This window comes from Vidua chalybeata, chromosome 20 (genome assembly GCF_026979565.1).
Source record: "Vidua chalybeata isolate OUT-0048 chromosome 20, bVidCha1 merged haplotype, whole genome shotgun sequence".
Classification (NCBI taxonomy): domain Eukaryota; kingdom Metazoa; phylum Chordata; class Aves; order Passeriformes; family Viduidae; genus Vidua; species Vidua chalybeata.
The window spans coordinates 391,905-405,121 of NC_071549.1; the positions used below are offsets into that span (position 1 = coordinate 391,905).

The 13,217-nt window shown below is 50.6% G+C and overlaps 1 protein-coding gene across 1 annotated transcript; it reads right to left on the reverse strand.

The window, feature by feature from the left end:
- Positions 1-89: 89 nt before the first annotated feature.
- On the reverse strand, positions 90-1,315 carry LOC128798189 (C-C motif chemokine 5-like). Its single transcript, XM_053961478.1, is given in 3 exon segments — positions 90-177; positions 654-765; positions 1,243-1,315. Coding segments are annotated over 3 exon segments (273 nt in total).
- Between the last annotated feature and the right edge of the window lie 11,902 nt (positions 1,316-13,217).

Below are 13,217 nucleotides of genomic sequence, written 5' to 3' on the forward strand. Positions count from 1 at the left end.
TCAGCAGGTCCTGGTGCTTGGCAGTAGCATTTTTAGGTCTGTGCCAAGCTCTCACAGGTGGTCTGGCAGGACTTCTCAGATTCCAGTGCTCACTGCAGCTCCAGGCTGTTCACGTATTCCTTCACCCACCTGGCATCAGGGTTAGCACAGACCTCCCGCTTCTTCCTGGTCACAAACCTGGCAGGTCATGAGTTCAGGGGTTACAGTCCCAGGGAGGAAAAGGGGCATGAGGGACTGGGGTCATGTCATTGGGTCATTGCCCACAAACCCTCAAGTATCCTGGAGCTGCAGAGCATGCTAAAACCCAGGGGGAGATCAGATATTCGTCTCCCTGTCCTGTGCAGAGGTGAGCCTGGGTGCAGTGTGGAATGTTGTGTGGATTGAGTTCATCAAGCTCTGGAAGGTCCTGCTGGCTCCTGACCTCCTTCCCATGCCTTATTCCCAACAACAGGACAGTCCAAGGAGACCAAGGGACCACTTATTTCTCAGCTGAGGAGGGTGAGGGCTTAAACACTGCACATGGAACCTGGGTGGCTGCTCCCTTCCCCCAGGAATGATGCCTCACAGCATCCTGCTCCTGGCCCTGTTAGATGTGAAGCCAGGAGCCCAAAGGCTGGCAGAGCCTCCCCTCAGGGCCCAAAGCTGATACTTACACAACTGCTGGCTGGGGGCACTTGCTGCTGGTGTAGAAATACTCCTGCACATGATTCTGAGGCAGCTTTCATGAGATGTAGCTGAAGCAGCATAAAGCCATGTCAGACCCCACTGGAAGAGATCAGGAAATCCAGCCTGAGACCATTACTCAATAAATTGTACATTCCTGACTGAGAGCACAGGCAGCCACCTCCTTAATCAGCTGAACCACCCCTTCTCCTCCTGTTTTCCCGAAAAATCAGCAAGAAATTGCTGTGAACACAGAAACTTGATAAAAAATATTGCTAGGATTGTTTGTTAAATGCTTTACACTAACATCCCAGGGTAAAAATCCCTATTGTTACCATGTGTCCACTCCTAAGGGCCAGCAAGAAAATGAGGGGAGAGAAAACCTGAACACTTTGATACCGGTGAAATTCATCCCTAAGATAAAAGGATATTAGAAAGGAAGACCAGTCCAAATAAATCAGGAGAAGTTATTCAAACAGGTTTCCAACATTTGCAGCTGACTTTTGTGAGTTCTGCTCCAAATTACAGGCAGTCAGAGCAAAAGCCCACCCCAGGAGAGCAGAGGGATGCTGTACTCACATGGAGCAGGAAGGGCCTGAGAAAAGAGGTCAGCAACCAGGATGATGGAGAGGCAGAGTGTGGAGATGTTCATCCTGGACAGGGATAAGCAGAGGCAGGATCAGAGCAGGTTCCTCCTGTGCCTTTTGTGAGGTGCTGGCTCAGTCCTTGCTTTTTATAGGGACAGTTGCCAGTCAGTCAGATTTGAAGGCAAATGTGGAATTTCCAAAACATAATAGAGCTGATTTCGTGGCATCTTTGCCTCAGAAATGCTGAAAAAAACAAAACCAAAACAAAAACAAAACAAAAAAAACAAAAAAAAACAAAAACAACAACAAAAAAAAAAAAAAACACAAAAACAACAAAAAAACCCAAAAAACCAAAAAAACCCTACCAAAAAACCAAAAACCAACCAAACAAAAAAAGCCCCAGCTGCTTGAGGAAGTAGCAGAATAGCCTTTGTGTGAAGGGAGGTAAGTGTGAGCAAATCAGCCTTCAGTGACCACAACAGGATATAAAACCACCCTTGAGCAGCAGGTTCACATTTGTATAATCCAAAACACCTATGTTTATCAAAGTCACCTCAGCATCCCCATCAAATCACCAGGAGGACCCAGCTCAGTCTCGTCTTCAGTGAACCAGGTCTGGGGGTCAGGGGTGCTTAGAACCTCAAATGGAAGGTGCAGGTCCCACCAAGGGATCCCTTCTCCAGTGGTGGGTCTGGGAAATGTCCACGGTGGATACAGGGGGTCAGTGAGGGCAACACGGGCAGCAGGAACACTCAGTCTGGAGACTGGCTGTAGATCCAAGCTGGCAGCCTTGGCACCATCAAGCACAAAATCCTCAGTGCTCTGCTTCCAGTGTGGGTTTGTGCCCTCCAAACCCCTCCCAACAATCCCAGTAGGGGCTGGGCTTGACTGGGAATTCTGCCTGGATGGGCTAACTCTCCAAAGAGCATCTTCTCCAAGTGCCAGTGGGCTTGGTTCAAGGTGGGACGCAGAGGGCAGAACAGGAGCTTCCCCATCCCAGGGAGCTGAGAGGGACCAAGAGACTCCAGTCCCTGGTGCCCACCTACAGTCACAGTGGGTCACAGCATGGACTGCGCCAACGCCCCTGGCACTGCCCTTGCCATGACACAATGGGTTCCCCAGCATGTGCCAGGGAGAGTTTCCCTTTTTCCCACCTCTCTTCTTTGCGACAGGCCCCCATTTTGCCAACTCCCAGCCTGAGGTTCCTCTGGGTGTTTTCCAGCCCAGCTGCTGCTCACAAGGTGCCACGAGCTCATGTTTCCCAGATTTCCTCACTGACCCTTGGCCCTAGTGCTGCGACAGGGCTGCAGAGAAGGGCTGCTCTGCTGCCACTCTCCTTCTCCCTCACTGGCCTCATGGGTCTCTGGGGGCACTCAGAACCTTCCCAGGGTACCCTCCACCACCATGTCCCCATGGGTGGGGACAAGGGCTGCAGGAGGGTCTCCAGGGCTGTGTCAGGCACCTTGCTGGGATGGGCTGGAGCCCATGGTTTTTCCAAATCATCTTCCCAGGAGGCATCCAGGTGCTGTCCTGAGGACCCTGAGGACCCTTCATGAGCAGGAGCTGGAGCTGAACCAACTGCCTGACATCATGGGGTTGTCACAGATACATGGTGGTGGCATTTTGGGGCAGCACAGCAATGTGCTGCAGGTATTTAGGCTTTGCAAAGGACAAAATCTCAGCTGGAATTTGCCAAGGGACACTCCCTGTCAGAGATGGGGAGATGGATTATTTATTGCTACTGCCATATTGTATTCCAGAATTGTGATTAGTCTGTTGGTCTGGCTAATTGATGTGAGCATTGCTTATGCCCCAGATCCATGTAGGGTGCAAAGAAAGGCAGTGGGACTCACCCTCATCTTCTCAGCACAACAACAACTGCATTTTGTGCTGAGCCTCATCCCCTCTGCCCCAGGGCTGATCCTGGGGCTGGGATTTCTCTTTCCAAGGAGCAGTGCCTGTAGAAAAAGTCTATTTTTATGTCCCCCACCTGCCTTGCCACATGGCCATACAAAGGGCTCTAAAAAGCAGCTGCCATGCTGTGTCACCTCCCAGTTGCCTGTGGTGAGTGGCAGAGATGGAGACTGTCCTGCCTTGGGACATGCAAATGAACCTGTTTGCTGTTCCCAGATCTGCTGCAGGATGAAGGAACTGTTTCTGCCTGTGACATAATACGTGACAGGGCCAGATCAAGATCTCAGAAACCACAGAAAGATTCTGATGCTCCCCCAACCACAAGGCAGCCAGAGCTCACTCTCTGTCATAGCTGGTAAAGGCAACCAAAACCATGACATCTGATTATTGCTCTGACAGCTCAGGGTGACTTCTCCTCAGCTTTGCAGAGCCTCCCCCTTCCCTGCCCCAGACATGCCCAAGGACTGGCACAATCCTGTAGGATCATCACACGGCCCAGCCTTGCCCCTCGCTCCGGGGCTTTGCCCTGTGCAGGGTTTTTGAAGGTGCATTCTGCATCTCTGGCCCTTACAACAGAGATATGAGAGGTTTGGGAAGATGCCAGGTCATTTGTCGTTGAGCTCCATCATTTCTCCAGGCCACATTCCCCAAAGCTGCCTTCCTTTGCCTTCTCCTTCTCCTTCCAGGGCAGCTCCCCAAGGAAAGGTGTTGGCAAAGGTGGCAGCTGGGATCCACCAGGCACTGCAGAGGAACCTGGGAGGAGATCGTGGCACCACAGGGACCCGGGGGGTGGGATGCCCAAAGTCCCACTGGGACCCCTGACAGGTCATGGAAGGGCTGCGGGGGGAACCACGGTGGGATTTGGCCTCAGATGGAGACGGAAGCTGCACTGATCATTTTTTGGAGCTGCATGGGACAAGGCAAAGCACAGGGAGGTTTCTGCAATCTGTGCGTGTCGATCCCTGAAAACAGGGCAGGTTTTCTCTCTGTCCATTTACTTCCCCTCCCAACCACACGTGAGCATCAAGGAGCACCGGGCCCTCTGCTGTCCTCCACGGGAAGCGTTTCTGGAGTTCTTCCACTCACCTCCACCTCAGCCACGAGTCATCCATCTGCTGAGAAGCCCTGGACACACCCCCGTGCTCCCCTCTTGGGGTCTCCTCCCTGCACACAACCGAGGAGCTCCATCCTCTGTGTCAGTACTCCTTCCCCTTGAATCAGAGCCCTGCTGTGCTGGGGGCTGCAGGCACAGGTGATACTTGTGCTGTCCCCTTGAGCCCTGGGCTCTCTCCCTTGTGCTTTTTGTCCTGGGCGGGGGTCTGCGGCTCTGCAATGCCCTGTCTTGCTGCCCATGCTGGTAGCAAATCCTTGGGGAGTGGAGGGACCATTTCCAGCCCCTGTCCATCTCCCTTTTCATCAGGAAGCCACTTTTTGTTCCCCTTCTGTAGGGCAAAGGAAGACAGAAGTCTCTACTCCCCCTAAGGACTCTCTGTAAAAGAGAATCACCTACTGGTTACCTGCCCTTCACAGCTCCAGATTAGGTTCCAAAAGCTGGCCCCAACCAGCTGTTTTCTCACAGGCAAACAAGATGACCAGGTTACTGTAAAACTATCAGGAATGGGGCTCCAGACACACTCTCTGCCCAGCACCAGGGCTCAGATCAGTTTCCCTTACCCAGGAAAGGCTCTGCTGACACCCAACCCGTACCTGCACTTTTATTGTTCTCTCCAGGTGACTCTGTTGTGTCCATACTACTGTGCCCAGTGTGGTGTATGTCACACGAGCCTGGCAGTGCACAGCAGCCCCAAGGGAGCCATGATCCAGCAGCAACAGGAAAACCTCCCTGGTGAACCTCCAGAGGATGCTACACCTTTTCCTCAACCATTTGCTATCACTGCCTTCCCCAAACCTGCCTTCAGTGGTGGTCAGAGTCATGGCATGACCATCTCCAGCTTCCCTGGCTTACAGAGGTGGGGTGCCCTTGCACAGAGGTCTTCCCAGTGCCACAGGCATCCCTGACAAGTCCCCCAGAAAGGCTGTGGCATCCATCCCCTCTGGTCCTCTCCTTGAACTGTGGGGAGCAAGTGTCCCTGTCCCTTCAGCGCTTGGTTGATGCCAGCAGCAGGTCATTCAGGTGTTGGCCACTCTACACTGGTGGTCACCACTCCTCCCTGGTGGTCACTATTCATTCCTGATGGTCTAGTGGTCAGGTTTTGACACTCTCACTGCAGCAGCCTGGGTTCAATTCCCAGCCAGGGAAGGGGTTCCTGCAGCCACCACAGGTCCCAGACTTTTCCTGGGTGGCTCTGCTGTCCTGGGGCAGCTCCTGGGGCTCAGTTCAGGGTTCAGAAGCTCCCAGTGTGTGGGGCTGGGTCAGAGTGGGACGAATTTTGGGGGGTGGCAACAGCCTCCTGTCCTCCCACTGCCATCAGGCAGCAGCTGCCAGTGGGGCAATACTCCTGTGGTGGGGGTGAGCAGGGTGTGACAGGGATGCAGGGGGCTGGGGCTCACAAGCCAATGCCCCGATACCTGCCCCGGGGAGGGGTTTTAACACTGTCTGATGAAATACTGGGGACTGTGATGGTTTGTGTCCCCTTCTAATGCCATGGCCACCGTTTGGCCCCATTTCTCCTAAATGCTTTGTTGTTCCAGTCGGGAGTCGTTGGAAGGGAGGGAATTGGGATGGTAAAAAACATTACCCTGCCTCCACAGGATCTGCTTCTTATCAGCCTTTGCCCTTATCTCTTTAAAACGTTTGAGGCATTAGTCTCTGGCTATCAGTGACACAATAAATCACAGGGCTCTACCAGTTTAAATAAAGTTCAGACTACCACTGCAGAGTGACAGCTGTAGGGAGCAGGGTGACACGGCTGCAGGGAGCTGGGTGATGAGCTTTTGGGAACAGGGTGACACAGGTGCAGAGAACTGGGTGAAGGATTGCAGAAGGCAGGGTGACACATTTATAGAAGCAGGGTGACACCTCTGTGGGGAGCAGGGTGACAGGAGGTAGAAAGCAGGGTGACGCATCCACAGGGAACAGTATCACACAGCTGTAGGGAACAGGGTGACAAGGCTGTATGGGGAGGGGACATGCTATTGCAGGATTTCTTCCTGTAGTAAGAAGAGGTGCAGGGCTGCTCCTCTGAACACCCTCCTGACCACCTCCTGAAGATAAAGAGTCCCTGGAAATCAGGGCCAAAGCCAGAATGGAAACACAGGGTCCCCTCGAGGAAGTGTGACTGCCCTGTGTCTGTGTGTCCCTCCCAGGGCCAGGGGGACAGGGACTGACAGTAAAACTCCTGCTGTGAGCAGAACTTCAACCCGCATAGGGAAACCCCATAGGATTTCATTTCCAATGCCTTCACCACCTGGCCATCACAGCAGCTTGCCCAGGCTTTGTCTGCAGGAGCCCCTGGCTGCAACCCTGCCCAGAGGTACAGCAGGACCTGGTCCCATCCTGGACATGGCTGCTGCCATCCCTGCTTCACATTCAGCTCAGGGACTGCTGTTCGTACTGCCACCCTGCACAGAGCACCCCAGCAGTGTTGGGAATGGGAGCTGGGCACTGGCCACAACATCAGTGGAGATGAATGGGGGATGGACATGGTGGGAGGTCTTGTCCTGTCTTGTCTCCTTGTATCCAACAGGAAACTTGTCCCAGGACAACTATCCCCAGTCTCCTTTTCTAGCCTGGAAATATCCCAGCCTTTTCCATCCCCTCTTCCCACAACTGTATCTGCACGCTGTGGTCACAGGGAAGATGTTCCCCATCCAGCTCGCTCCCCGAGCCGGTGTGCAGTCACAAGAGGGGCCGCACTCAGATCTCTGCTGAGCTACCCCGGCTGGCGGTGCGCGCAGGGCTCGCAGCTCCCTGCCGCACACGGCTGTGGCGTGGGTGACACAGCAGCAGCACTGTACGAGAAACCAAGGCAAAGGAATAGAGAGGGGTCACTTGTTTGAGTTCCAAGGAAGGTTTATTTCCCCAGAGGATTCAGGGACAAGTGAGAATAACTGGGAGCAAAAAGCTGCTTTTATGGACAGGTGGGAATAAGGGAAGGACACCGCCTTTTACCAATAGGAAGGCATTAGGGGAGGAGTGCAGGGTAAGGGCTATCCAATAGAAGCCAGCAAGGAGAAGGAGCAAACCCTGCACCCCAATCTTGCTTCGAGGAAGGGATGAAGGACAGGGAACATTCCAGAAGGGAACAAAAGAGGTACAAGGAGACTGACAGACACTTGGCGGGAAAATCTTGGGGTAAACAACTGAACCAATAGGGAAGCCAAATGGGGTACATGGAATGAACCATTACAAACTTATAGCAAGGAATATTTAAAGCCTACTACAGAACAACAAACTGCAAAACAACAGACTACCGCACACAATATCCCTATTTTTGCCTCTGTCACAGCATGTCCAGATATGACTCTTGGAGGCATCCTGAGCCATGAACCTCGCAGGTTCTGTCATACAGCTGGGAGATGTTCCAGGCTTGTGTGGTTCTCACCAGGTTTCTGCCTGCATTTGGGCTTTTTGGAACAGGTGATTTGGAGAAAGGAGGAAGAAGTGGCTGTCAAGAGGAAAACCTTGCTGAGCAAGGTCTGCTAGTCAGAGTCTCCTTTGGAGCATAAATCCAATTTGGAGGGCAGTCCTAGAAGCACTGTCTTTGGTTCAGGTGGGAGCTGGCTTTGGGGACTCATCCCGAGACAGCCAAAGCCCTCACTGGGTTCCTGGACTTGTGTCCAAGAGCTGTACAAGAGCTTCCCTATGTCACTGACACTCCATGCCCCTCCCATGGGGATTTATCAGCAGGGACTTGCACATTACCAGACCCCAAAATGGGGTCTGGAGTGGTCCACCATGATATCAAAAGGATGGGAGGGTCCAGACCACAGTGGCAGGACCTGGAGGTAACCAGAGTGACTTGGAGCAGAGGGACTTGGAGAGCAGTGGCACCCTATCAGAGGAGGTTGACTGGGACTAGACCTGAAAAGATGAGGTCTGAGGGGGTTAATGAGGTTGAAAAGTGTGGTCTGGAGAGCTCCAACAGAAGCATCTGGAGGAGACTGGAGGACACCATATTGGCCAACTGCTTTTGCAACCTGGCTGGACTCAAACTTCCATTGCACTGGTTGGAATTGCCCCAGTATTCTTCTGAATCTTTCATCATGTTGACTTTTTCCCTTATCTAATCTTGTGTCGTTGGCAGTGAACAGCTATTTTCATCTACAATTCTTGTCATATTTACAGACAAAACAATCTTGCCTAGTTAAAAGAACAGGATGTGTTTACAGAAAAGTCTGAGTTCAACAGAGAGCTGACAGCTCTTGTAACAAATGGCAATTTGCAGTATTATGCAATAGAGAAAACTACAGGGTGTGTCATGAGGCAGAGCTTCTAAATCAAGGAAACGTTCAGACTCTCATTTTCACCCTTTAATCTTCCAAATTTCAGGAAACAGTGACAGCCCTGCCTGAGCATCGATTTTGCTGGACCCAGCACATAGCTCTCACCATTCCTGAGGAGAGGGAATGGCCTCAAGTTGTGCCAGGGGAGGTTTAGGTTGGATGTTAGGAAAAATTCCTTCACTGAAAGGGTGGTCAGGCAGTAGAGCAAGTTGCTCAGGGCAGTGGTGGAACCACCATCCCTGGAATTGCTCAAAAAACATGTGTCTCTTGGGGACATGGGTTAGTGGTGGTCTTGGCAATGCTGGAGGAATGGTTGGATTCAATTGTCTTAAAGGGCTTTTCCAACCTAAGTGATTTTGTGATTCCTTGATTCACTGTTCCCTCCCATGACCAGGGAACCCCTGCAAGCTCTGTCCATACAGACATTCCTTCACAGGGTTAAGCATTGAATCAAGCCACAAAATCTGTGTTCCTTTTTTTACTTGTATTCACATATTCAGCCTCTTAAGAATTAAGCTGCAGTCAAGGAAAAATCGTCCATGGCTGTGGATGACTCCCATATCTCCCAGCTGTGGGGCACAATGAAAACTGCAGTGGGATCTAACGGTTCTTCCACTCTCTTTGCTTAAATAAATCTCTGGAGTGTTTGAAGCCTTGTGTTCTCCTAGAGGCTTTCCAGGGGCCTGACAACTGCTCCTGCTGTGTCCCATATTTCCAGATAAGATGGGAACTGATTCCAGAGCAGGAAGATACATGGAAAATGGAGAAACCACCCTCTTGCCTTCTGTCTTTACTCCTGCCAGCCCTATCTCCAGAGAAGCCATCTCCCACTTTCCCGCCTAAGCATGGCATCACAGTCTGGAAGAGAAGTGGAAGGGATGGAAGAAAGGTTTACTAAAGAACCGGGCAGGAAGAAGTTTGGTTCCTGAGCGGGAGCTGAAGGCTTTGTTCAGGGAGTTTGGTCCATGGGAAGGGAAATAAAGCTTCAGCCCCTGGGGAAGGATTGTTGTTCTTATGGAAAAGTGTTCTAGCTGCTGCTCAGGACTGGAGTCCCATTTAGGCCTTGCAAGAGGAGCATTTTCTGTAGATGGATGTGCAGTAGTTTGTCCTGGTGTGTGTGGTGGATCCTACCACTCTGCTGGAAAGTCACAGATGCCTCTTCATGGCTTTCCAGCACTGGGCACTGTGCCTCCTGCTTGAAGGAGGTCTGGAAGGAGCCACCAAGCAGCCTGTCCTCACTAGTGTCTCCCCAGACCCTTGGGCTCACCTGGAGCACCTCCCATGGCTATGAAGTATCTCCATGGCAGGTGGGGAGGTGCACCAGGGAGGCTTCATAGCCTTGGGTGTTGAGTCTTTAAAGGAGAGCTTCCAGAAGAGGTGATAATGTCACTCCTGGGCATCTCACAGCTGGAGACACCCCTGAACACCTCTGTGATTCTGTGGTGCCTCCTCTTGAACATCCCTGGTTGTTGTTGTCACTTATCCATAGAGGATTAAAGTTGTCTTTTAGTGTTGCAGCCTTTCTATCTTTAAAGCTGGACAATCTGGTTTTATTAAACGTCACCCCTGTGCTGCTGGGAAGCTTTCCTCCTCTAGTTGCCCTACAATTTCTGTGCTGTAACCTATTACTTCTCACTTTTATCTGTTTCATCCTGCTCACTCCATCCCTTTATGAGCTCTGCCCTTCATCTATTTGAGCAGATGTAAACTTGGGCCCCGACAAGGACACATTGGCTTGTACAGGCTATTGGCTCTCAGTTTGTAAATAAATCCACACTTTGAAATATAGGAAGAATACACCATTGGCAGGTGAAGAGGACACTTTGTATGTTTGAAGTTGTACCCAAATTAAGTCCTTAATCATGATTAAACTTGAGGCCTCATGGTTCAAACCTGGGAATTAAATGTGTCTCTGTCACCTAAGGCCAGGTTAAATGGGGCTTGGAGCAATCTGGTCTAGTAGAAAGTGTACCTGCACATGGGGTGGAATGAGATGACCTTTAAGGTTCCTTTCAACCCAAACCAGTCAGGGGTTCTGTGATTCTATGATTTCTATGATTTCTATGAAAACAAAGCTGAAGGAGCGCTCAGGAATATCAGAGGTGTGAAATGAGGAAGGGGAGGATGTTGCCTTTTGCTGTTAGGATGGGAAATAGGAGTGCAATAATAAGCTCTTTCTTTCATTTGTGTTGAATTTAATGAACCCTTGTTCCTACAGCTACTTTTTAGCAAACACCATCAGTGATTTACACAGCTCTGGGTTTATACTGGGATTTAGGGGTGAAGATCTGCAGCCTAAACAGGACCAAGAAGTAATGCTAGCAATACCAAGAGCCTGAGAGAAATCTGCATCTTCTCAAGATAGAGGAGATCTGCTGCTTGGTCAGATAAGTAATGGGTAATTATTGCCCTGGTTGCCTGGATGTCTTGTAAACTGCTGAATGTACATTGGCCTTGGTGAGCAGGATGCCCTGGATTTTCTGGAGGCTCCAAAGATTGCACTGGAACACCACAAATCCCAGCTGGAGGTGACATGGGACTGCTTGCCTGACATGTGAAAGCCTTGGGAACTGCACTTAGGCCCCAGTAATGGACATGACACATAATGTGAATGCAGCCTTTGCCTAGCAGAGGACTGGAGCCACGGGAGCAGCATGGGGCTACCTGCCCACAAGGACGCATGTCCTCGAGGGTGGGTGGTGTTCCTGTCCAAGGGCAGTGGGGGTCACCAGCCTGCCAGTGAGATGTAAAGGAAGATTCCTTGCCTGACCTGGCAATTCCTTGCCTCCAGCTTGGTAGTCTCACTGGCAGCACCTGAGCTGGGACTGAGGTCCCTTCCCAGCAGTGGCACCAGTGACCCCACCTGACTCCCCACATCCCTCACATTCCCCCAGTGAGACCAAGTTTCCTCACCAGCTCAACCCCAGGTTTCCCACAGCAGAGTCACAAATGTCTGGATGCTCAAGATAATTTAATCTTGGTGTAACAACAGAATAACAGCTTGAGTTGGTGCCTCTGAGCAGAGATCCAACCAAAGGAAGCCCTGGGCTTTATACCCCCATGGTCCAAGCATAGAAAAGTCTGGAGTCATCGGCTCTGACTGTCCCTCACCTGGCTGTGCACAGGTCCCTATTCCCCCTGCTGGGAAGGGGCCTCGGTCCCAGCTCTGGTGGTGCCACTGGGACTGCCAGGGTGGCTCCTGGATAGTCAGACAGGGAAGTTTCCTTAAGAGTTGCTAATGGCAAGGATACTTGTCACAAACACAAAAAAAAAATGTAGCAAAGTCACCCAGCAGGTACCTGGATTTCTGCCTCTGCACGTTTTGCAAGGAAAGCTGGATAGATAAGGTGGAGCACCTGGTAGGGTGATCAGAGTCCCTCTGGTGCTGGGGGCCACCTGCTTTGGATTCAAACTTCTCTTTAGGGGAGAAATATTGACTCTGCATTTTCAGTTTCTGAAAACCTGACCTTCACACATCTTTCTTTTTCTCTTTCCCCCCCCCCTCCAGATTTAAAATAACATCTTTTTGGTAGAAGTTTCCTTTATCATACATGCTTTTATTTTATTTATTTTGTTTTAATAAGAGCTGTGAAAATATTTGAACAGTAGGAAGAATTGGCTTCCTAATCCTGGGAGGTTTAAAAGGCTGATTGATGGCAAGAAAATGCAGCATTGTCTTTTGTTATCAGCGTCACTAATGTTCAAAGGATTAAATTACTTCTACTACCTTGGTCCACTGAAGTACAGTCTTTTTCCCTCCTGCATATCATGGAATCATGGCATGGTTTGTGTTGGAAAGGACCTTAAAGTTCATCCCGTTCTGCCCCTGCCATGGCAGGGACACCTCCCACTGTCCCAGGCTGCTCCAAGCCCTGTCCAGCCTGGCCTTGGGCACTGCCAGGGCCTCCCCACCCTCACAGGGAAGAATTTCCTCCTAACCATCTGTCATAATTCACACTGAAATGAATTACATCACTTGGCCCAAGACTTTGTTCCTTTCTAAGTATTGGCACAGCTATAACTTTGGGATTGTCCATATTTCTGTCCATGTGATTTTGCTGGAAACAGCTTGACCCTCCTCTGTGCTACTGCCTCATTCCTTGTCCAGTCTGTGTCATCCTCAATAATCAGCAATTATTTTAGAGGAATTTCCAAATCCCTGATGGGACACAACTTTGTTTTGCCTGGACACAAATAGTGGCAGGCCCACCTTTCACTCATGCTGTATGTGGACCTTGGGATGCTCCACAAATGCATTGGCAAAATGATCTATTTCTGGCTTCCCAAACCCTCACAGATGTCAACCAACAAGGAAAAAGAAGCCAAATTCCACCATGATCTTTAACCATGGTCATAAAGTTAAGCTGACCTCTTTCACTTGCAGGAAAGAAATGTGTGTCTTCATTCCTTTTTAAACTGATTTTCAAGAAGGAAGTCAGAAGGAATGGAGAAGTGTACACTTTCTAGATCATTCCAGGAAAGCAAACCAGCAGATATTTCCTCTTGGCTCAATCTGGTCCCAGTTTTTTGGCCACACCCATCTTAGATCTGGTGAATTTCTGCCCTGGTGCAGGTGTATAAAGAACTGACTTCTCTTCCAGCCCTGCCAGTGCTGCAGAGATGGCAGGTAAGATCAGTGCATTTTCA